General features: G+C 36.1%; 1 protein-coding gene across 1 annotated transcript; it reads right to left on the minus strand.

Annotated features, from left to right (window-relative positions):
* Window positions 1-322: 322 nt before the first annotated feature.
* LOC121430625 (cell wall protein DAN4-like) lies at window positions 323-11658 on the minus strand. Its single transcript, XM_041627941.1, has 7 exons — window positions 11556-11658; window positions 9419-9478; window positions 8559-8836; window positions 6260-6341; window positions 3507-3776; window positions 2069-2162; window positions 323-989 (listed from the first exon to the last, which is right to left on the minus strand). The coding sequence occupies exons 1-7, from the start codon at window positions 11656-11658 to the stop codon at window positions 503-505; spliced, it is 1374 nt and encodes a 457-aa protein (XP_041483875.1). The 3' UTR covers window positions 323-502.
* Window positions 11659-22883: the final 11225 nt, after the last annotated feature.

Genomic DNA, 22883 nt, shown 5'->3' on the forward strand with positions numbered 1-22883 from the left:
CCAACGATATAATATTTTCAATGAATAATAATAATAATAGGCATTTATATAGCGCCATCTATCTAGAAATATTCTATTCCGAGGCGCGTTGTTATTATTATTATTACCCCGGCTTTAGCTCGAGCTGCCTTCCAGCGCTCATGCATTAAAGGAATTAATCCTGCCGGGTACCCATTCACCTCACCTGGGTCGAGTGCAGCACAATGTGGATAAATTTCTTGCGGAAATGACGCCATGGCTGGGATTCGAACCACGACCCTCTGTTTCAAAGTCAGAAGACTTATCCACTGGGCCACACTACGCTCCACAAGTCTCTATCTATGTAAGTCATGTTATTCATTAGTCCAAGTTTAGCGGAGACGAAGAGCAATTAGACCGTATCTGATCGTAAACCTCACATGGTATGAGTCTATGCAAGATGTTGACCGACTGCTTGTATAAAACCAAAATGGAATAAGAACGATTGCCGCTGAGTAGGATTGTCAATGTTATTATCAATGCACTAGACGTGGACATCGATCCCATCTACATCCTCGTACTCATTCTCCATTGGTAAACCTTCATCCCTTTCCTTGATGGATTGATTCTCGAGAATATAATAAGTAGGGTCATGATTGCCTGACAGCTGACTTCCTAGGGTGCTGGCAACAACATCATCAATATATGCATACTCATTTCCTTGATCGAGGAAGACTTCATCCTCATCTCGACGAGAATCAATAGTGTCGTAGAAGATGGCGTCAGATGTTGTTACGTCCGGATCAGAACTTCCATCCAAACCAGCCTGTCGATTCTCTTTTATGATATTAGATTTATTGTCTAATAAGTTAGTTTTAGGAATAATAGGGGTATCTGGAGTAAAGCTACAATGGTCATTGCTGACTGGTACACCTGTGGTTGACGGTACGTAAGGTATGTAAAGTTCATTGATTTCTAAGCCATCATCGTCTCTATCTGATAGTTCTGGAGATGCAGGTTTTGATCTGGGGCTGAAAACAAGCAAAACAGAAAATACGATGTTGCATATTCTAGAGATCAAGCTGTATAAGGTCAATTTGAGAGGCTATAGCATTGTATGCCATTCATACGGTGTCATTATTTTTATCCATTATGTCCGTAAAACGTGGTGACATTTCATTTACCCTTGATACATTACTACTCTTCAACGACGTTAAATTATCATGATGTTTAATCACATTGGTAACAAAATCACATTTTATACCATTATTATCATGTCTGTTGAATAGATGCTCCTCGTAAATGAAAACAAATCAAAACTCCAGCAGTGTTTTTATCAATACTTCATTAGACTTATGTCCAAGTTTCATGAACTAAGTCCATATACTTTCTATGGTGTGAAGATATTTCAAGAACTTAACCTTAGGTAAAAAGTTGTTTTTTTGTTACCCCAAAATTGTATAAGTTCATTGACCTCTGTCATGTGACCTGAAAATCAAGCAAGACATTGAGCACTATTTGATTACCCTTATGTCCAAGTCTCACGAATTTCAAAAACGTAATCTTAGGTGAAGATTTCGACGTTGACGTGGCCACCGTTGCCGCCGTCGGAAAGCGGCCCCTACAGTCTCTCTCTGCAGCTATGCAGGCGAGACATAGACAAATTAAAACAGAAAATGACAGAAAATGGCGAAGATGGCTATTTGACCTTAGTAATCTAAAATTAATTTGTGATTTTGTTTTAAGGCTGTTGAGTTATAATGCGTGAAAAGTACCGTACATTCATAATCTACTTCAAATCTCAGTCGTACAGCTGAAAAAAATCATGACATGAAGCCATTATCAAGTTGGTTACAGCATAAATTAACTGATTGCATGCAAAAAAACAAAGGCGTCTTTTTAATCTGAAAGTTTAGGTTCTTATATCACACATTATGAAAAATCTATGCGCACTCTCTGCGAGTAGTATCTGATTTCGCTTTTATATTATTGACACTGCAGTTTGCCATTCACTTTCCAGTTATGATTTATTTGTTGACTAATTTTACAGAGTCACACAGAAAGTAAGAAATAAAGACTTCAAAATTATATGATCTGAAATTTGTCTCACCTCCTTTTTCGGCGCAAGCATATTACCATCACAACCACGGCTATGACGAGTCCACAAACAAGACCAATTAGAATAGAACCGAAATTTGATTCATCTGTAAATAATTTGATAAATAAAATCATGTACAAATCAAGGGAGTTAAAACCTATGGATTTGGTTAAACAAGAACAATATAAACTGATCGTAAACGTGTGGATAAGTAGGCCAGACTTATACTGTTGGATTTAAAATCGATGATGTATTCATTTTGTTCTTAAATCTAAAAAACAAAAAATATGGGATGCATTGGAGGCAATAATGAATAATTGTTTATGATGTATTTCGTACACAGCAAAAACTGTGGTGTTGACAGGTGTACATAGATGACCACACCAGTTATTTTACACCGGTGTTAAATTGACAGTGGTAGTTTCACACCTATATGTGTTATTACAACACCTTTGTTTGTTAAATTTACACTCTTTGGTGTTATGTTCAATCTCTAGGGTGTAATTTTAACACCTCAGGGTGTGATCCTCTATTAAAACCAACTGGTGCCAGTTTTAAAACCATGTTTTTACAGTCTGTGTATTTTCTAAATAAGTTGGTTGATAAAAATAAAGAATATTTTTAAATTGTAATGAACCATCTTGTCTTCCTTCATCTCAATTGGTTGCAGTATTGAAAATTCCATGATGATGGGTTCACTAAAAATATGCCATTTTTGTTTTTGTTATCGCGAGATTATTATCGTTATCATGCAATGAAACTTTAGATGACTGTTTTTCAGCAAATCAATGAGATACATTCCCAAATTGACAAATCGTACACTGTAAAAATTGGTGTGTAAAAACTCACACCAGTTGTTGTAGGTCTGAAGACTACACCCTATTTTAATGGTGTTACAACTAAACTCTAGAGATTAACTTACCACCGAGAGTGTAAAAGTAACACCTTAGGTGTTGTAATAACAATGGAGTGAAATGTCTGGTGTAATCCTCTATGTACACCAGACAACAAATGTAAATCATTTTACTCATGATCCTTAACACCTTCCTGTCCCACGGAGTGGGCGATGAAATAATCTTATTATATAACATGGCTCCGAATTGGATACTAGACATATTCCAAGAGTTAGGGACGATATATTGCACGAATTGGCGGAATGGTTCCCGTCAGTTTTTGTTAGGTATCGAAATAATCCGATCTTTTTCATAAAAGATCAGAGCAGTTAGATAGTCATTTGAACGAATCGGGCCATAAGCAATCATGGTTTTTCAAAAGTTGTGAAAAAAAATCTTATATCTATATTATCAATACTAGATGAGGATTTCCAGTTCCTCCATTTGCTCAAATACTCTGCACAGTTAAAATTTAATTCCCCGCAAAAGTTTTAAAATCACGCTCTTCTTTTTGAAAGCATTATTAACTTTAATGAGTGTACTAAACAGATACCAACCCATAGAGTTCTCTTCTCCAGCTGTTGTCAACACTTCTGTCGCAGACGTAGTTGTATGATAGCTTGAAGGATAGGCCTTAGAGCTAGTTTTAGGAGTATGTCTAGTTGAAATACCATTATATATGGGACTATTTGAAGAATGAGTTGGAGCGGAGGTAGTTGAATAAGTTGTAGGACTTGGTGTAAGTGGCGTTGTTGGCGAACTTTTTATTAGTGTCGTGATTGGCGAAAGTGTTGTAAGTGTCGTGGTTGGTGAACTGGATGGGAAATCTACATAAATTATGGAAATAAAGAGAACATTCGAATAATCAGGATTTGACTTGCATAGCAACCAGGTCCCAAATTTATTTGTGTTCCGTTAATAAATATTTTGCATTGAGTAAATCTATGAAAACATTTTAATAAGAACATTAAAAAAAAATTTGATCATTAATATTGGTAGCACATGTTCCTCAGAGTAAATACAGACATATTAACATTACAAAAGAGAACCGTACAGGTTTGTTCAGATCTTACTGATCCTGTATATCGTGGTATATTGTAGGCTTAAAATTGTTGGTTTTCTGAATCATCAATTGAAGGTTTCGAATAAAAAAGTTATCTATTATATCATTTTGGTATGATTTTACGTTGAATATAGCTATAACCTACTAGTACCAGACATTTGTTTGATTTCCATTATTTTGTTCACTCCGAGAAGTGCTCTAGTTCATAAATCAATTAGATACGTTGGACATAACATTTAATTATAACTTGCTACCGTTATACGTACGGATTTTGACAGTATATAGGCTATAATAGCAGATTTGGTTCTTTCAAAACTATCAGTGATGCTGCTTATAATGACCTTAAAAATTATTTAGTGGAATGATTATGCATTTGATTTTTCATATTTTTTTCCTTATCGTAGTATACTTATAGGGATTTAATTCTATTTATTTTTACAACTTAGTTTCCGTTTCTGTTAGTATATAATGAACACTTATTTTCAAACCGTGTTCTACTTCCACCAAAATCCTGTCTACTATATACATATATTGTTTATGCAACATTCCTACTATGTATTCTTATATGCAAATGTAACATTTGTAGTCAATAAAAACAATCAACTAAGAATTATACTGCTGGTTCAGTAGGTACTGCAGTGGCGAGGATTAAATCTTCTGCAATATTTCAATAATTTTCATAATACTAACTCTAATACAAATACTTTTCCTTTTGTAAAACCACTGCAGTCATTCCTTTTTTCTTTTAACCGTCTCTTTCTTCTCTTTATTTTTGAATTTCATTTTGTATTCATTCAGTCTCCTACTGCTATTTCTTTTACAACTACAGTGCGTATCAAAAAAGTTTACACTTTGGAAAAACCCTTGGAATTGAAAAAATATACAACATGTGGGTAATTTTTTCAGATATATTCTTGGGTTTGGGTCTCATCTATCCAATGAAAGTAAGTTTTGACAGAATTTTACACTTGAGTGAGCACTGTCCATTTTTGTAAAGCTCGCAGAAATCTGTTTGCACATAGAATGCTCGTTTTCACGCTGTGTGAAGGGGAAAGTACGAAATCAAACTTACACTGCGAATATTTCTCATACATTTCCCTTGCACTTTAGTCAATTGAAATTAAACGGATACATTCAAGCATTTTAAACAATTTTGCCACCCAAATTGAAATTTCAACACTTAGTAAACACAACCTTTACCCTTTTTTGTGCCAACTGGATCTGAGGACATAACTGAATTTGAACAAAAGTCTATATCAGACATCTCTAGCATTTTTTCACTAAGTTTTTATCACTTAAAGTGGGTTTAAATTTCATTTTTCATTTAATACTTGTTTATGCACATTTCTCCCAAGCTTGACTATGATTTACAAAATGGAAATCAAGCCTATGCCATTTCATGTAAAACACAGCTCAGTGTAAAGCAAATATCGTCACGATGGCCTCGGTGTGTGGGGGAGTGGGGTGGGGCGCAATGCACTCTTCAAGGTAAAAATATCTTCAAATCAATTGTACAAGCTAAATTCCACGTGTTCTACATGATTAAGGTCTACATTTATACGCATATCTATTTCAAAGTTCGGTGCAAATCATTTTTTTCATTAACTTTCAAAAGGAAGTGGTGCTCACTCAAGCGGATATTTTTTCGACAGTTATATCGTCATTTGCTTAAATGGATCTGTACCAATGGTAAAATGTGGAAAACCTTCAGAATATTACAAATGTATAATTCTACAGGACGTTTTCTAAGAGAGCTGAGAAAAAGTCATTCCTTCAGGTACCACATTAACATCCGTTGATGAAGGGAGTCACATCATGCAGGAAGTAATTGCTCGTCGAATTACATTCATTAACTGTAACTATCGACTCACAAGAATGTTCTCAGATCGTTAGGTTACATTTATAAACTGTAATAATGGACTGAGAGTGTTCTTAGATCGTTACGTTACATTCATCAACTGTAACTATCGACTCACCAGAGTGTTCTCAGATCGTTACGTTACATTCATCAACTGTAATTATGGACTGTAAGAATGTAGAGTGTTCTCAGATCGTTACATTACATTCATCAACTGTAACTATCGACTCACCAGAGTGTTCTCAGATCGTTACGTTACATTTATAAACTGTAATAATGGACTGAGAGTGTTCTTAGATCGTTACATTACATTCATCAACTGTAACTATTGACTCACCATAGTGTTCTCAGATCGTTACGTTACATTCATCAACTGTAACTATACTCACCAGAGTGTAATTCACAGATCGTCAAGGTATCATGCAGCAAAACAAAGCTACCGTGTAAAACCAAATTGGCAACAAACATAACCTGTGAGATTAATAAAGATAACAGAGTTACGCTTAACAGTGTGTAATTGTTTAACTCATACTTTTTGTGTTATAATTGATGTCATGCCTTTGGCTTACCACAATCCCATTTGATAAGAATTATAATTTGCATTTACATGTATATAGCGTTTTATCAATCTACGACTGTTCAAAGCGCTTCACAATTATTATAACCCGGTCACTGGATTCATAGCATTTCAAGCAGCCTGTTGGGCGCACACTTGCTAAACCAACCACAATGACGGCTGTTTCCTATTGGTACCCACTTAGCATCTGGGTGAGAGTGACAATGTGTGGATGGACGCCTTGCCCAAGGGCGCTAGGCCAAGGTGGATCTCGAACACACGACCCTCTGATTACAAGGCGAGTGTCAGAACCGCTACCCCACGGCGCTTTCAACAAGACTAACGTTACATGATGAACAAAATTTTGGTTTAGCAAATCCAGTTTACTTTTTGCTTTTTCTGTTGCAGCTTACTGTAGCAGAATAAAATCGAACGTGCTGCAAGAATTAGAACGCATACAAAAGAAAAATAAATAAATAAAAAAAAAAGGAAGGGAAAGAAAAAGAAATAAAAATGAAAAAAAGAAGAAAGAAAAGAAAAAAGAAAAAGAATAAAAAAAGAGAAAAAAGAAGAAAAATAAAAAGAAAATCAAAGGAAACAGAAGGGAAAAAAGAAAAAAAAGAAAAAAAAAAGAGAAGACAAAAGGAAAAGAAAAAAGAGAAAAAAAAATAAAAGAGAGAGAAGGAAAAAAGGAGTGGAAAAAAAATATAATAAGCTACTGAAAATGAACAAAAGCTGTGGCAAAAATAGTCAATCCTGACTGGTTGCCAACCAAGGAAAGAAGAAGAACAACAAACAAAAATTTGGGAAAATCGTAGGAGGGCGCTCACTCCTCACCTCTCTTGCGGGGCTGTGAATAATGATGATAGTGATGATGATAACGACTTACCGTCTGTTCATCATACCTCTTATCTTACAAGTAATATTGAAAGGGGCCATAATCATCATGATTTGAACATTTTTAGTTCACTGATATCTTTCACTAGAAACTGATCTCTGAATAACATACTTGCAAATCCCTTTTCAATGAAACTGAATTGAGAATTTATATAGAAAATGTTTGTTAAATTAATATCATTATGTTAATTATTGAAAAAGGTGTTTTGCAATGGATTTCAATGCAGCCATTGTAGGATAATGACATCACCGGCATCTTGATTCATTCATTGCAGTCATGTGAGTTACTTTGGCGCAAATCAAAAGTTACAACACCGCAAAGAATACCCACTTAATCATCCAAGCGTGAATACATACCACATTAATTATGGTAACAAATTAGTTTGGAGAAGATACCTTTTCTGGACATTTGTGAAGTGTCATTCTTTTTTCTCTCACGGTTAGCGAGTGTATGCAGAATATTGCAGATACATTTTTTTTAAAGGGCAGCAATCATCTGACCACGATCATGACGATCGGCAATTTTGAGTAATTATGATTTCAAATTGAATGACGGGGGCCGTCTTACAAAGAGTTGTGATTGATCATATTCATACCCACAGGCCAGTTCGTAGTTCCACTCTGCCCATGATCAGAAGAAGGTCATGTGTACTAAGTGACGTTATGGATTAGAATTTAATGAGATAAGCACCAACTTTGATGTCTTGATTATTCATATATTCTTTTGAATTGCATTTCATTTACATCCACAAAAAACAACAATGCGTGCAAGAACGACTGGTATTTACAGTTTGCCAAGTACATTGTGCGACATGCTATGATATGCATGGAATGCAACAAATACCTTCATAGAGGTGTGCTATTCTAGTCACGTGCTCTATTCAATTTTTTTATCCTGCTATGTAAGACAAGCTTACGTAATATCTTGCTTTGAAATCTGCCTATCACAATGAAAGAAATGAAAGGTCATTTGACCAAAATTGTCCATGAAGTAACTACAAACTGGGGCCCGTTGCAGAAAGAGTTGCAATCAATCGCAACTCTAAAAATCACGCGCAACTTGATTTTCAACCAATCAACAGCGCGCATTTGGGACTTGCGATTGATTTTTTACTTGCGTTTAAACGCAACTCTTTCTGCAACGGGCCCAGGTCTATTATGGGAAACCTTAAGTGTCATTGTTCTTCTTGTAGCCTACAACCATAAGGGGCCAAAATGAAATCGATTGTACTCACATTTAATTGCGTTGAATTACATGTTCCATTAATTGATTCTTGGTAGCGTAAATTTTGTGTTGGCTTTTCACTCTGTTTGTAGGTTGTCTCTGTTCCACATACGGATACATCCAGGGGAGAAGGAGCATGAATTAAATCAGGATTTGAGGAGCTGCGATTCAAATCTTGATATTCCCACCAGAATGTAATCTGCACACTTCTACGTACTTGTCCAAGGGGTAATGCTATTGATAGTCTTGGGTTTTCTCCATCCTGTCTCTCGAGTGCTTTCAGGTATCCTAGGTGACACATAGAAATATTGAGGCTTGTTTAATTAGGGGTTATCTTCCCTAGTTCGCGGTTAGTTTGCAACTCGAGATACTTACAGAGACGCTTTGAGACATTTCCTGAAATTTAGGGATTCTTGACGTAGTAAGAAAATCAAAATGCTCGATTATTTAAGACCTTTTTTTTATATTTCATTTTTTTTGCTCCGGGACGTCTTCAACGAACTGTGGCCATTTTGAGGATATTTGTTGAATTGTCATCATAACTTTAAAAGTTTATGGATCTGCCATAAAAGTAAAAAAAAAATCAATAAAAAAAAATCTTGACACCTGACAATCCCAAATGTAGGGATAAAATAGGTCATGAACGAAAACATATTGTTCATGACCTGAAAGAGTATCTATTTCCAATAATTGGACACCATATTTATGTGACATGCTTAATGGCGTTGCCAATTTGTGCTTTATAGCTTCCTGTGCGTCTTCGTAAATATTCATGTGAAGTATATTGGGGAATAAACCATTATTCAAGCTCTGGGAATAAATACTACTAAGAAACAAATTGTGTATTTCATGTAAATGAAATTGTTTTACCTTGTCCATTCTCTGCCTCTGCCCATCCTGTCGCATTTTCAAAGGTGTGGTTGGAGCAGTCTAAATAAATTTAGAAACAAATATACCAAAAAAATTAAACTTAATAAATCATATTGTCTTAATGACAATGCATGTAAAATGCGTCGAATTGCAAACGTTTTGACAATACGAATACAAGGGTAGACAAACGTTTTCAGGAATAACCCTTTTAAATATTTATTTTATTGCAATAAATAGACCTGTATATATTCAGAGGCTTTTGAAGCTTTGTAAAGTGATACAAAAAAAAAACGAAGAGGAGGTTTACAGTTCACCCTAACCCTATCGAAAAGATGATAAAAGTGATATTTTTGGCAACAATGTGGCGTGGTCTATATAGATTTACGCACAGCGTTTGATACTGTGGATCCTGATATTCTTTTGAAAAACTGATCTAATATTGGTCTTCTGTTTGCTTATCCTGGTTTTCAAGTTATCTAAAGGGCCGTCGGATATACACCCAATTTAACTCATCTATTTCTGCGGACTCCGATATAAATTACGGTGTCCCTTAAGGATCTATACTGGGTCCACTTTTGTTCCTAATTTATATTGATGATATCGAAGCGCATACCAATATGCTGATGACACGGTAATCTATTTCTCTCATAAAAATGTAAAAACTACCGAAACCCTACTGAATTCTGAGCCGAAAGGAATAAACAACTGATTGTGTGATTCCAAACTGAGTCTTAACTGTGATAAAACAATAAGTATGATATTTGGCTCTGAAAAATGATTGGTAAATGTAATAGGTTGAACTTGAATGCAAATGGAATATATATAAACAAGTAGAATTTTCCAAATATCTTGGCATGCTGTTAGATCCCAGTTTAAAGTGGAATTTGCATATCGAATATGGTCTAGAATTAGCAAACTCATACGTTTGTCAGCTCGGCTGCGTCACTATATTGATTAGAAAAATAGAAAATTGCGTACAATGCCATTATATCCTTCTCAATTTTTTACTTTATGGTTCGGCATGTGCAGAATTCATCGATTTATTGCTGAAACTTCAAAACAGAGCATGCAGAAGTATATTAGGAATAAGTCCATACAGTCGCGTGTCTATACATGAGTTACTATTCGTTTGGGATGGAAAACCTTATAAACTAGACGATGTTGTCAATGTCATCTAAATAAAATGATCTTTAAAGCCTCAAAGTCTTCTAAAATAGGGTCAATGCCTTCCTCCTTGATTTGTGAAGTATTTTTTTTTACTCGGAACCACTCTGTAGCTTCTCTACCATCAAGTACTACACATGCACTGTCATTATACATTAGTACCATGTTGATTATCTTTCTTGGATACCATATTGCCTCATTATCACCCATAAGCTATCACGGTGAATAGACGTGACAGAATCAAAGGCTTTCTCGAAATCGATGAAATTAATGTGAAGTGAGGCTTGCCATTGGATGGATTGCTCAACTACATGTTTGCTTCTCAAGATGAAGATTTGTTCTGTTGTGCCTTTTCCTTCTCGAAACCCAGCCTGCTCTGCTCTTAAATTCTCGTCTATGCCGCATTTAATTCTGTTAATCAGTATCTTTCCAAACACTTTACTAGCAATTGGGAGGAGTGTGATACCTCTCTAGTTTCCACAATTAGATAAGTCACCCATTTTTGGCAGTTTAACTATCAGTCCTTTTTCCCAGTCATTAGGTATAATTTCTTGGATCCAAATCTCAGTAATAATGTTGTGTAGTTTGTCAGCTATGGTCTGGATATCTGCTTTTATCAATTCAGGTGTAATCATATCTTCGCCTCCGGCTTTCTCATTCTTAAGCTTTTTAATTGCATCAATTACTTCATCCCTGCTGATTGCCTCTGTGCTAATGTCATCAAGATCGGGTAATATTGGCGTTCTCTATTTCAACTGGGTTCGGTGGAATTTCTTTGTTTAAATTCTCTTCAAAGTGTTCTTTCCATCTTTCTTTCTTGCCTTTTTCATCTGTGATGAGCTTGCCATTTTTATCTTTAACCCCAAGAGCATGACGTGGTTTGTCATTACATATTGTTTTCGTAATATCGTGTAGAATCTTCATTTGACCGTTTTCAGCTGCCCTTTGTGCCTCATCAGCTAGGTTATCCAACCTTTCCGCCTGTCAGCCCTCACACTACGCTTTTCTTCCTTGTCCTTTGCTTTGTAAGATGATTGAAGGTGTTGTTTAATTCTGGTTGATTTCGCTTTCTCCATTTTGAGCTTGATTTGTTTCCTCTCCTCCACCCTTTTCCAAAACTTTTTACATGGTTTCTGTTTTTTCTTTTTCATTCCTAAGACATTTTTGGGCTGTCTGGTTAACCGCTTTATTGAAATTATTCAATTTTTCTGTAGGTTAGGTTCTTCTGTTATGGCTTCCAGTATGGCGAATCTGTTCCTGAGCTCAATTGAGAATTGCTTCTTTGTCTCTTGGTCATTCAAATTGTCTACGTCATTCTTATCCTTTGGTTTGACTTGGTAATCTGTTTCCTAAGTTTGAGCTCGATTTGGGTTCTAACAAGTGTGTGTTCGCTTCCGAAGTCTGCACCCCTCATTGTTCTGGTGTCTTTCACTGATGACCTTATACTTCCTATTGATGAGAACATGGTCAATCTGGTTTGTAATCCTCTTGTCGGGAGACGTCCAGGTGTATTTATGAAAGTCCTCATGTGGAAATAAAGTGCCTGTTATTACAAAACTGTTCAAACCACAAAAGTCGGTAAGTCTTTCTCCATTATTGTTGATATTCCCGGTACCATGCTTTCCCATTATCATCTCTTTTGCATTCATATCGCCTGTTATGAGCAACATGTCATGCTTGTGAGCTTTCCCTACTCAGTACTGATTGAAGCTGCTCACAGAATTTGTATTTATCTTCATCAGATGAAACCATTGTTGGTGCATATACATGTATAATAGTCAATTTGACAAACTTCGATTGGAATCTGCACATTATGATTCTGTCATTTATCGGTTCCCATCCTATCAAGGCCTTCTCCGCAGACATCATTATAGCTACTCCATTATGATGTAATCCATCATCCAATATCACGGTTTCACCCATTCGAAGTTTAATTTTACCAAAACCGGTCCAAAGACATTCACTGATCCCCAGCACATCAAGACGATACTCCTTGATTAATTTTTCAACTTGTTCTGTCTTCCCAATAACATACATTGTCCTAACATTCCAGTTACCTATGTTTAGGGTCACTTTAGGCTTGTTTAATGATTGTTTCAATCGGTTAGCTTCCTTTCGGCTTTGACCCATCGACGTCATAATGCTCTGGTCGTTCTGAAACGTGATGTTATCATCCTCTGGGACCTGGCAAGTCACTACTCCAAAACCTCCCAGTAAGCAAAATATATGGGGCCCATATGGGTTACTTGTGGGCTTATCTGGGCTAAAAAAAATGGGCAACCCATATGGGTTGCCCATGTTGGCTATGTATAGGCCCATCTGGGCCCCATGTGTTTCTTGCACCGTACACCCCGTCTGGGGCCCATATGGACCAGGGTTTCGCGTGGGGTAAATATGGGCAGGCCCACATCGTACCCATGTAAACCATATGGGGCCATTTGGGCTATGTATGGGCCCATATGGGCCCACTTTGCCAATCTGGGACCCATATGTACACCCTATGTGGGGCCCATTTGGTCCAAGTGGGTTTAGTGTGGGTTGAATATGGGCAGGCCCACATTGCTCCCATATGGGTTGCCCCATATGAAAACAATACTGTGTTTAATCAATTAAAAAAAATACATTAATTTATGTCATTAAGGTGACTTTACAACCCAATACTCTAATCCCTATCGTATCCTATAATCCTACATTCTAACCTTAAAACCTAATCCTGTCCTAATCCTATCCTACACATAACCACTGAATCTTGTTATTGACTTCTATATATACAGCGAGTTTGCTATACTTGACAGGCAATGGTTAATAACTATTTTCAATATTTAACCTTGAAAATTTTGTCCTGAAATTTAATGTTTCGATTTTTAATTTTATAGTAATAAATTACATACTTTTCTGAAACTTTTTACGGTGGAATCCTTGCGTAAACATAAACATTTCAATTGTTGTAGCTGTTTTAGCTAAAATTTTGGTCATTTACTGTTGTAATGAATATTCATGACTGCAGTCTAGATCGATCGATCCAGTGATATGCCCATCTCCAGCCCAGCTGATATATTCATCTGGTACATATGGGCCCAGATATATCCCAGATAGGTCCCACATAATTTAGTCCATCTGGGTCCCACTTGGAAATGCCCATCTCCAGCCCAGATGATATTCATCTGGTACATATTGTTGTGTTGGGGTTGGATCTTATGCACTTTTGCTTTCAACCAGACTAAATGAGACGAAGCAATGCAAAGCCTATACAGTTCACATATACATTTATTGAAGATAAAGTTGATGATGACAAATACAAATACATGAGTAAGTCTGATGGTGACTATACTCTCTAAACTCCAATCTCTAATCTATCTGTATGCTGGAACAATCTGTAAAGTAATCTGCATTCTCTAACCAATCTGCATTCTGTAATAATCTATAACCAATCTCTACTCTGAATTGGGTTCAGAAGTGAACCCCTTATATATTGTGTGTGCGTCAGAAGTTTAGCTGGAAGAAGAATGAGTAATACTTTCTAATGAAAGTTGGAGCTGGTATACTTCCTGTAGAAGTATTGATTAAGTATCGATCATACTTGATATAATATTGAATATGTGAGATATGTCTTATCATCAAATAACAATATGGACCCAGATATAACCCAGATGGGCCCCACATATTTTAGCCCAACCTGGGTCCCACTTGGAAATGCCCATCTCTAGCCCAGATGATATTCATCTGGTACATATGGGCCCAGATACATCCCAGATGGGTCCCATATATGCTTGCCCATCTGGGTCCCACTTGGAAATGCCCATCTCCAGCCCAGATGATATTCATCTGGTACATATGGGCCCAGATTTAACCCATAAGGGTCCCACATATTTTAGCCCATCTGGGTCCCACTTGGAAATGCCCATCTCCAGCCCAGATGATATTAATCTGGTACATATGGGCCCAGATATAACCCAGATGGGTCCCACATATTTTAGCCCATCTGGGTCCCACTTGGAAATGCCCATCTCCAGCCAAGATGATATTCATCTGGCACATATGGGCCCAGATATATCCCATATGGGTCCCACATATTTTAGCCCATCTGGGTCCCACTTGGAATTGCCCATCTCCAGCCAAGATGATATTCATCTGGCACATATGGGCCCAGATATATCCCAGATGGGTCCCACATATTTTAGCCCATCTGGGTCCCACTTGGAAATGCCCATCTCTAGCCCAGATGATATTCATCTGGTACATTTGGGCCCAGATTTAACCCAGATGGGTCCCACATATTTTAGCCCATCTGGGTCCCACTTGGAAATGCCCATCTCCAGCCCAGATGATGATCACCTGGTACATATGGGCCCAGATATATCCCAGATGGGTCCCACATAATTTAGCCCATCTGGGTCCCACTTGGAAACGCCCATCTCTAGCCCAGATGATATTCATCTGGTACATATGGGCCCAAATACATCCCAGATGGGTCCCATATATGTTTGCCCATCTGGGTCCCACTTGAAAATGCCTAGCTCCAGCCCAGATGATATTCATCTGGTACATATGGGCCCAGATTTAACCCAGATGGGTCCCACATATTTTAGACCATCTGGGTCCCACTTGGAAATACCCATTTCCAGACCAGATGATATTCATCTGGTACATATGGGCCCAGATATAACCCAGATGGGCCCAATATATATGGGCCCCATGTGGACCTACCCACTTGTAGCCCATATGGTTTCCATATGGGCCATATGGGTCCCAGATAACCCTCATTGGACCCATATGGGGCCCAGATATTTTGCTATCTGGGTAATTATGCCACTTCGCCCATATAGATACCACATGGGGCCCACATGGTTTTATTATGTGGGTTCTAGGTGGGAAACCCATATAGGCCCAATATGGGTTTTATATGTTTCTATCTGGGCTCAGTCGATCCATAATTGTGCCACTTCGCCCATAAAGATACCACATGGGGCCCATATGGTTTTATTGAATTGAATTGAATTTATTGCATTGACGCCCAATGGCGACAATGCATTGTTCTTGTTCCATATTCCTATTCCGTAATCTTCTTCTTCTTCCACCAAAATCCCATTTGTTTAACACATGGTTTTGTTAGCTCTACCCTGACTCCGTCCCTCATCCAAATTCATCCAAATTTGGTAGACATGTTGTCCAGCATCCCTAGTTGTGCCTCTCGTCTTCCATTTTCCAAAATCACTCATGCATGACCATCCAGGCGCCATTTTGTCCATTTCAAGTCCATTTGCATACCATTCTTCATTCTTTCATATCTCAATTATCCTGCATGCTACAGACTTCTAACAAATTGCTATAGATAGTCAAAGAGTTGCTCCATCATCTGCGACGTATAACCAAACCTTCAAAATGCCATCTTCATGTCCTAAATTCAAATCCGAAATAGCCTTCCTTCAAAAAGTTCATAATTATTGAAATGTAAAGTAAAAAAATCGTAAAATGGCCATAACTTTCTTGTTTTTATTCATTTTTAGCTCATTTTTTCAGGAATTGATAAGGGTATCATAAAATACAAGTTACTGAATTTTCACGCATCATTGACCTTCCGTCATCGAAATAGCGCCCTCTAAAGTTTCAAAAACGCTTACCTTTGAATGCTCCTCATTGCGTCATGCGTGGCCAAACCCGTACCCTTTTTTGAATTTAGGGTCTTCAAGATATGATCTTTCATGCCATTAAAAAAATATATACCTTACAACTGACGAAATATCTGAAAAATGCTCCCGAAAATCAGCAAAATACCCCAAAATGCACTTTAATGCCAGCACAACTTCAACTTGCTCTTATTTCCTTATTATTGAAGCTTATTCTTTTTAACTTGGCTGATATGAGTATTGATATATACTTCAACCGTTCGTCAACCTTTTGTAACAGAAACTGACAAAAATCTGACGTCAGCTTCAAATTATTGTGCAAAACCTTAATTTTTAATGTCTTTCTTTATATGGCATTTACTTCCGGTCTATTGCCTGCGCACAAATAAAAGTGGTATCAATGTCACCGCATTGGAATACTCTTTCCAGTGATACCAAATACGACATAGGTTACAACAGAAAATTTCAAGATAAGTCAATCTGAACACATGGTATACTGATCACAATGCACACATTATCAACAACAGAATTGTACAGTGTCTATTGCATCGGTTTCGCGCAAAAACGAACTTAACGTACTACAATGGCACGCCATTTGTCCCACAAGGCGATAAACTCAGTTGATGCATGCACATCGTTCTGATATACTTAACACTGGGTTACGTTAATGAATTGTCAGCGAATTTGTATGCTTATTTCTATTACTCTCTCTGTGTCTTTCTCTCTCTCTCTCCCTCTCTTTGTTAAGCGGCCACATGGTCTAAAAATGGACGAAATCTGTTTGACTCGAGAATGTAACTTCCTATGGAAGGAAAAATCTGCCAAAATCCAATTTGATTAACATGTAATTTTTGTTAGTCCTCTCCTGCCTCCGTTTCTCATCCAAATTCATTCTGATTTGGTAGACATATTGTCCATAATTAGTGACCATAACCTTTAGAAATAGTGCCTTCTCTTGCAAAGTCTTGAAATAGTTAAATTGCCATAACTTCCTTGTTTGAATTTATTTTGGTCTCATGTTTTCAGGGTTTGCAAATCATGTATCATTTCACATACTCCAACTGTGTTTTACGCATCGGTGACTATTCCTTTAAGAAATAGCGCCCTCTAATATTTTGAAAATGTATATCATCTCGATTTGTCTCTCTATCTCCTTCTGTTTCTTGCCCTCTTTTAAATCAGAGGCGTCAATGCATGCACATCGTTCTGAAACGATTGCAGTTCTAGTTACCAAATATTACTGTCAGGTACAATAACAAGGAATAGTACATCACATATAAACAAAACATTTTGTAATTGGAGCTAACATAATAGCAAGATGCTAATCGAGGTTAACCCCAAATAATGTCATTATCATAGTTTAAACAATAAATTTAACTAAATCTCAATATTGTACAACTAATTCAATACTAATTCTACTTATTAATGTTGCAGAAAGTTTCGATCATTTTCAGTGAACATATTTACACTATTTACAAGAAAAAAACGTCTTAATTATTCACAAATTCTTTACATAGAATTATTTGTTTTCAGGCAGTATTTTGCCATATCAAATTAATTATAATCTTCCAGTAGCATTAATTTTAACGATTTGCTAAATGTCTTACGACTGGGGATGTTTCTAATAGTACTTGGCAGGAGATTCCATAAAGTAGGACCAGAAAATGAAATTGATTGTTTTCCCAAATTGGTATTATTTTTCTCAAGATTAACATTTCGCTTTTCTCTATTTCTTGTATTGTAAGGATGATCTATAAATGAAAAATAATCAATAAAACTATGTGGCAACCGATTATTAATTAAATCGTGCATAAATACTTCTATCAAATATTGGAAGTGTTTGAAAATATCGAGAATATTTAGAACATAAAATAAAGGAGCAGAGTGGTATGATGGTTGAACGTCATTATTCTAGCTATTCGTTTTTGTAGTAATAATATAGGGTTCAGGGTTGTTTTGCACGTCCCACCCCATACTTCCAGACCATACGTTATATGTGGTAAAATAAATGAGTTGTATAACATAACTAAGATTCTCTTTGTTACATAAATCCTCAATCTATAGAGTATTCCAATTTTTTTGCTTAGCACATTGCAGACAATGTCAACCTGTTTCTTCCATGTAAGGTTTTTGTCGATACATATACCAAGAAATAATGTTGATTCAACACACTCTAATAAACTTCCTTTCAGTGACAATTGTCCTATCAAAATATTTTTTCGTCTATTTTTAAACAACATATATTTAGTTTTCTTATCATTGATTGTCAATTTGTTGGCATTGCACCATGCTATTATATTGTTTAAATTGAGACTAATTTCTGATAAATCAATGTGTTGTTCATCACAATTGAAAGTGTGAAATGAATTTGAGTCATCCGCATAAAGTCAGAAATTGAAATAATTAGATGAGTTTGCCAAATCGTTTATATACAACAAGAACAAAGTTGGACCCAAAACTGATCCTTGTGGAATACCGCATGAAACCGACCTGTATTCGGAATTTACACCATCATAATTAACAAATTGCTTTCTGTTTCGTGAATAATCATTAAACCATTCTACTGCCATACCACGAATGCCATTGTGTTCTAGTTTTGTAATGAGAATAGAATGATTAATCGTATCAAAAGCTTTAGCAAAATCGATGAATATTCCTACTGTCACCTTTCCTTCATCAGTATATCTTGTAATTTGATTAATAAGATTTATCAGCGAAAGTTTCGTACTGTATCCATTTCTAAAACCATATTGGTGTTTATACAATATTTCATTATTTTCTATGAATTTCATCAATCGTGCATTCACTAGTTTTTCAAATATTTTTCTAATCGCAGGTAAACTTGATATTGGTCTATAATTTCCAGGTAATTCTTTATCTCCCTTTTTGAAAACTGGTATAACTCTTGCAACTTTTAATCTATCTGGAAAAATGCCTGTGGTAAATGATAGATTGAATATATGCGAAAGAGGTTTGCAAATACAATTCATAGCGTATATCAACAGTCGAAATGATACATCTGGGTTCTAGGTGGGAAAACCCATATGGGCCCCATATGGGTTTTACATGGTACACATGGGCCCCAGTAGGCCCACATGATTCCCATATGGGCCCCAGATACTTTGCTATCTGGACTGGGTTATTCATTTCAAAAGCGCTTCTGGTTTCTGTGATAAATTCTTTTTCACAGGAATGGGGAATCAACCCATTGCCCAACGTCCAACCTGGAGGACCAGTGGACTGAATTTAGTCTGCTCTCTCACATTAGATCAATTCAGCATGGTTAAACCTGCCAACAAAGCTCATTGGTTCATTGAAAGTCGCAAGCCCCTCTACCACGACAAGGTAACAGTGCAGGAGGAGCCTATTATCATTATTATTATTGTTTTTTTTCAACATTTCGCAAATGTTCCTTAATCACCATTACAAGTTATATAAGTTCAAATATCGCACAATAAAGTAGATTAAAATCTCTTTTAATAAGCCTATAACACTGATGTACAATGTGTATCGCCTGCACCTTCATGTATTTCACATATTCTCATTTCCCTCTTTTCACGAGTATTCAACATGTTCTTTTTGTAATAAAAGTTTAGTTTTCAATATGAGCATCGTATTGATCTCAATAAACATGGTGATTGTATTCGTGATCATGAAAATCAGAGACAGATCACCTAATTCGTCCTCATGACGAATTAAAATTCTAGTTACCATTAATGTCTTGAAAATTTTATCAATGAGTCTAGGCTTTCAAAATTCCAAAGTAATTTTTTAGTATTAATTGTGATAACTCTCCCATTTGTCATGTACGTAAATTCAGGAATTCTCGGATTCAGATTTATTTCCAACAGAATTTCTTTTAAGCCCCCCCCCTCGTTCCTTTTGGTCATCATATCGAGCATGTTCTCTTGAAAATATAACTTTAGGCATAACTTGATAATTTGTATCAAGACAGAATAAGCAATCTATGCCCTCCGTAACAATGTCACAATGTACCTCCATGCAAACAATAAAGTACCCATAATTATTTAGAGTGTTTATTTTTTTTTACAAAATTAATGGTCATGTTTGTCCAGTTTGCTCGACCTTTCACCATTATACAAATTTCACCGAGTTTGACATGTTTTATAATTCTCAATCTTTATAAGTATCATTTATCACTTCGATTTTCACATTTAATATGTATTCTTTATATAAAAATATGAATATGTTAATTGATTTATGATAAAAATGCAGAAATTCATGTAAAAGGAACATATGCAATTTACTTCCCTGTTGCTTCTCTCTTATTACCGCATAAGTTAGATTCCCCATTAATCCGAGAGGCACACGACCTTGTCCGTCTTCCTCGTCTTTTAAAATACTCATTTTTTCTTGAAAACAAATATCAAGAGGGGACCCACCCCATCGAGTAGTATTGTCCTGCTTCTAAGACAGCATTTGCTATTAATCAATACATTAGAATGGTTCAAGAGAGAGAGGGGGAGAGAGAGAGAGGGGGAGGTATACTTACTTGAAGTATGGGCCATTTTGATGCTCAACCAGGAAAATACGGCATAAGTGATCGACAAACGATGTTTAAACATTTTCAAAAATGGGAATTTCGTTACTCCAAGAGAAACTTTCTGGAAACTTTCTCATGTCCTGCTCCGATGGTCAATCAATACGCAAGTATAGACCGATATTCAGTTTTAATTGCTTGTGTTAGAGACCAAATATGCACAAGGAAGTGAAAAGACCTCAACAAGGCCAAGAGTTTTTTTTTCCTTCAAAATAAAATTTGATAAACCGGTTTAATAAGTGCCAATGAGGAAACACAGGAAATAAAAAAAATATGACGTATAGAAAACTAAAACATGGCCTATCACTCGAGAAGAGTGACCATGCTATATGTTTCTTTTACGAGTAAGAAAGTGATTTTTCCTTCCAAATATGGAATTGTTGATTGGTGGAGCAAGGCAAAAATGTGATCACTTAAGTGGTAAGTATGACGTTCAAGTATGACGTAAATGGCGTAAATTTCAAGAAACAATTTCCGACCACTTAAAATGTTTTTAAGATCATATGGAGAGATCTCCGATATTTATATCAACGGCGGATCAAGGGGGAGGAGGGGGGGGGGGACCGCCCTCCCCCCTTTTAGAGGCACATTTTAAATTTGTGTTGTAAAAATGCGGTTAAAACAGAAGTGTTCATCCCCTTTCGAAATTGAAGACTTTCGAAAAATCCTGGATCCGCCGCTGGTTTATATGACATAGTGTCTATATACAGGGGGGGGGGGTCAGGACATTTTAGAGGGGCAATATGACGTAATAATTAATAGAGCAAACAAAGGTGTTGCAGCATAAGCCTAAAGCTGGGACCGGTGCAATACTTTTATTTCCGCATTTACGTACAAGCATATGATAGCATATTGCTACAACACAAACAAAATCAAAGGAGAAAAAGGAGTAGTATTTACATAAAAATAGTAAAATTAAGGGAGTGGAAGGTACCCAAATAAATATTAATATTGAATTAAAACATGCCTTTTTAAACCATCTGAACACATTGCTATCAATAATGAATAATGCATCAATCATTTTCATTAATTTGATGCAAGCTAAAATGTCTTGGTCAAGGGTCGTGCCAGGAACTGAACCCCAGAATTATGTCATATTCCCCAGTTTGATCATTGAATATTCATGAACACATGCCAAGAACTGTTTCACCGGAATAATGAAAGTCTTTAAAATTTAATAGCTTTGTTATTTGATATCCGATTTTGATGACAATTTCAGCATTTTACTTTGTGAATTTTACTCTATTTATTGATATATGAATATCTCCAGTCTGGAGTATCCCTTTAATTACAATTTGGAATAATGTCACTATCAACACCGATTTTCGGTAATTTTGTAAAATCTTATTTTCAATACATGTGTCTAAATTACAGGCTGTACCATCATTTTTACAGCAGTACTGATTAAGTTAATGCGTACTTTGTGAAAGAGTTCACAATAAGTACTAAATTGAAGCGAAGATTAAATACCTAAGCCTAGAATTAAGTTAATCATTGTCATGAAAATACTAATAGTAGTGTTCATACTGATAATTCCATCAGAGTTATTGTTCATTCATGATTTATGAATATAATTTATTTTGGAGTTCAGGCAGGAATCACTTGATGATGATAGTGTCCATAGACTGATAAAAGCTCAAGTTAACGCTGTAGATTATATTGCGATCCTCTTTTAAAGGTCAAGGCCACCCCAGAAAAAACGTTGATTTGAATGGAGAAAAAAAACATCATCAAAATCAGATGAAAAATAAGAAAGTTATGGCATTCTAAAGCTTCGCATTTATTTCACAAAACAGTTATATGCACAACTCAGTGATATGCAAATGAAAAAGTCGATGATATCCCTCACTCACCATTTATTTTGTCTTTTGTTTATACAATATTTCAATGTAACAATAAGGACCAACTTGACCGAACCATGAAAATGATTAAACAATGGTAATACTACATGAGGAACAAAACTTTGTTTCACAGGACAATGAGGTGAAAATTAGAATGTTTCATATTTCATAAAATAAAAAAGAAATAGTGAGTGAGTGATGTCATCAATCACTCCATTTGCATACCGACAAGGATGGGCATATAACTATTTTGTGAACTTAAGCAAAATTAA

Source organism: Lytechinus variegatus, chromosome 17, assembly GCF_018143015.1.
Source record: "Lytechinus variegatus isolate NC3 chromosome 17, Lvar_3.0, whole genome shotgun sequence".
Lineage (NCBI taxonomy): Eukaryota > Metazoa > Echinodermata > Echinoidea > Temnopleuroida > Toxopneustidae > Lytechinus > Lytechinus variegatus.

Bases quoted from the DNA above. Each gene is read 5' to 3' on its own strand.
- LOC121430625 (XM_041627941.1), bottom strand. From the start codon at position 11,658: ATGGAGAAAGCGAAATCAACCAGAATTAAACAACACCTTCAATCATCT. The intron at 6,342-8,558 runs GTGAGTACAATC...TTAATCTCACAG, and splicing joins GTAATTCAACGCAATTAAAT to GTTATGTTTGTTGCCAATTT. The intron at 2,163-3,506 runs GTTGGTATCTGT...AATTATTTACAG, and splicing joins TGGAGAAGAGAACTCTATGG to ATGAATCAAATTTCGGTTCT.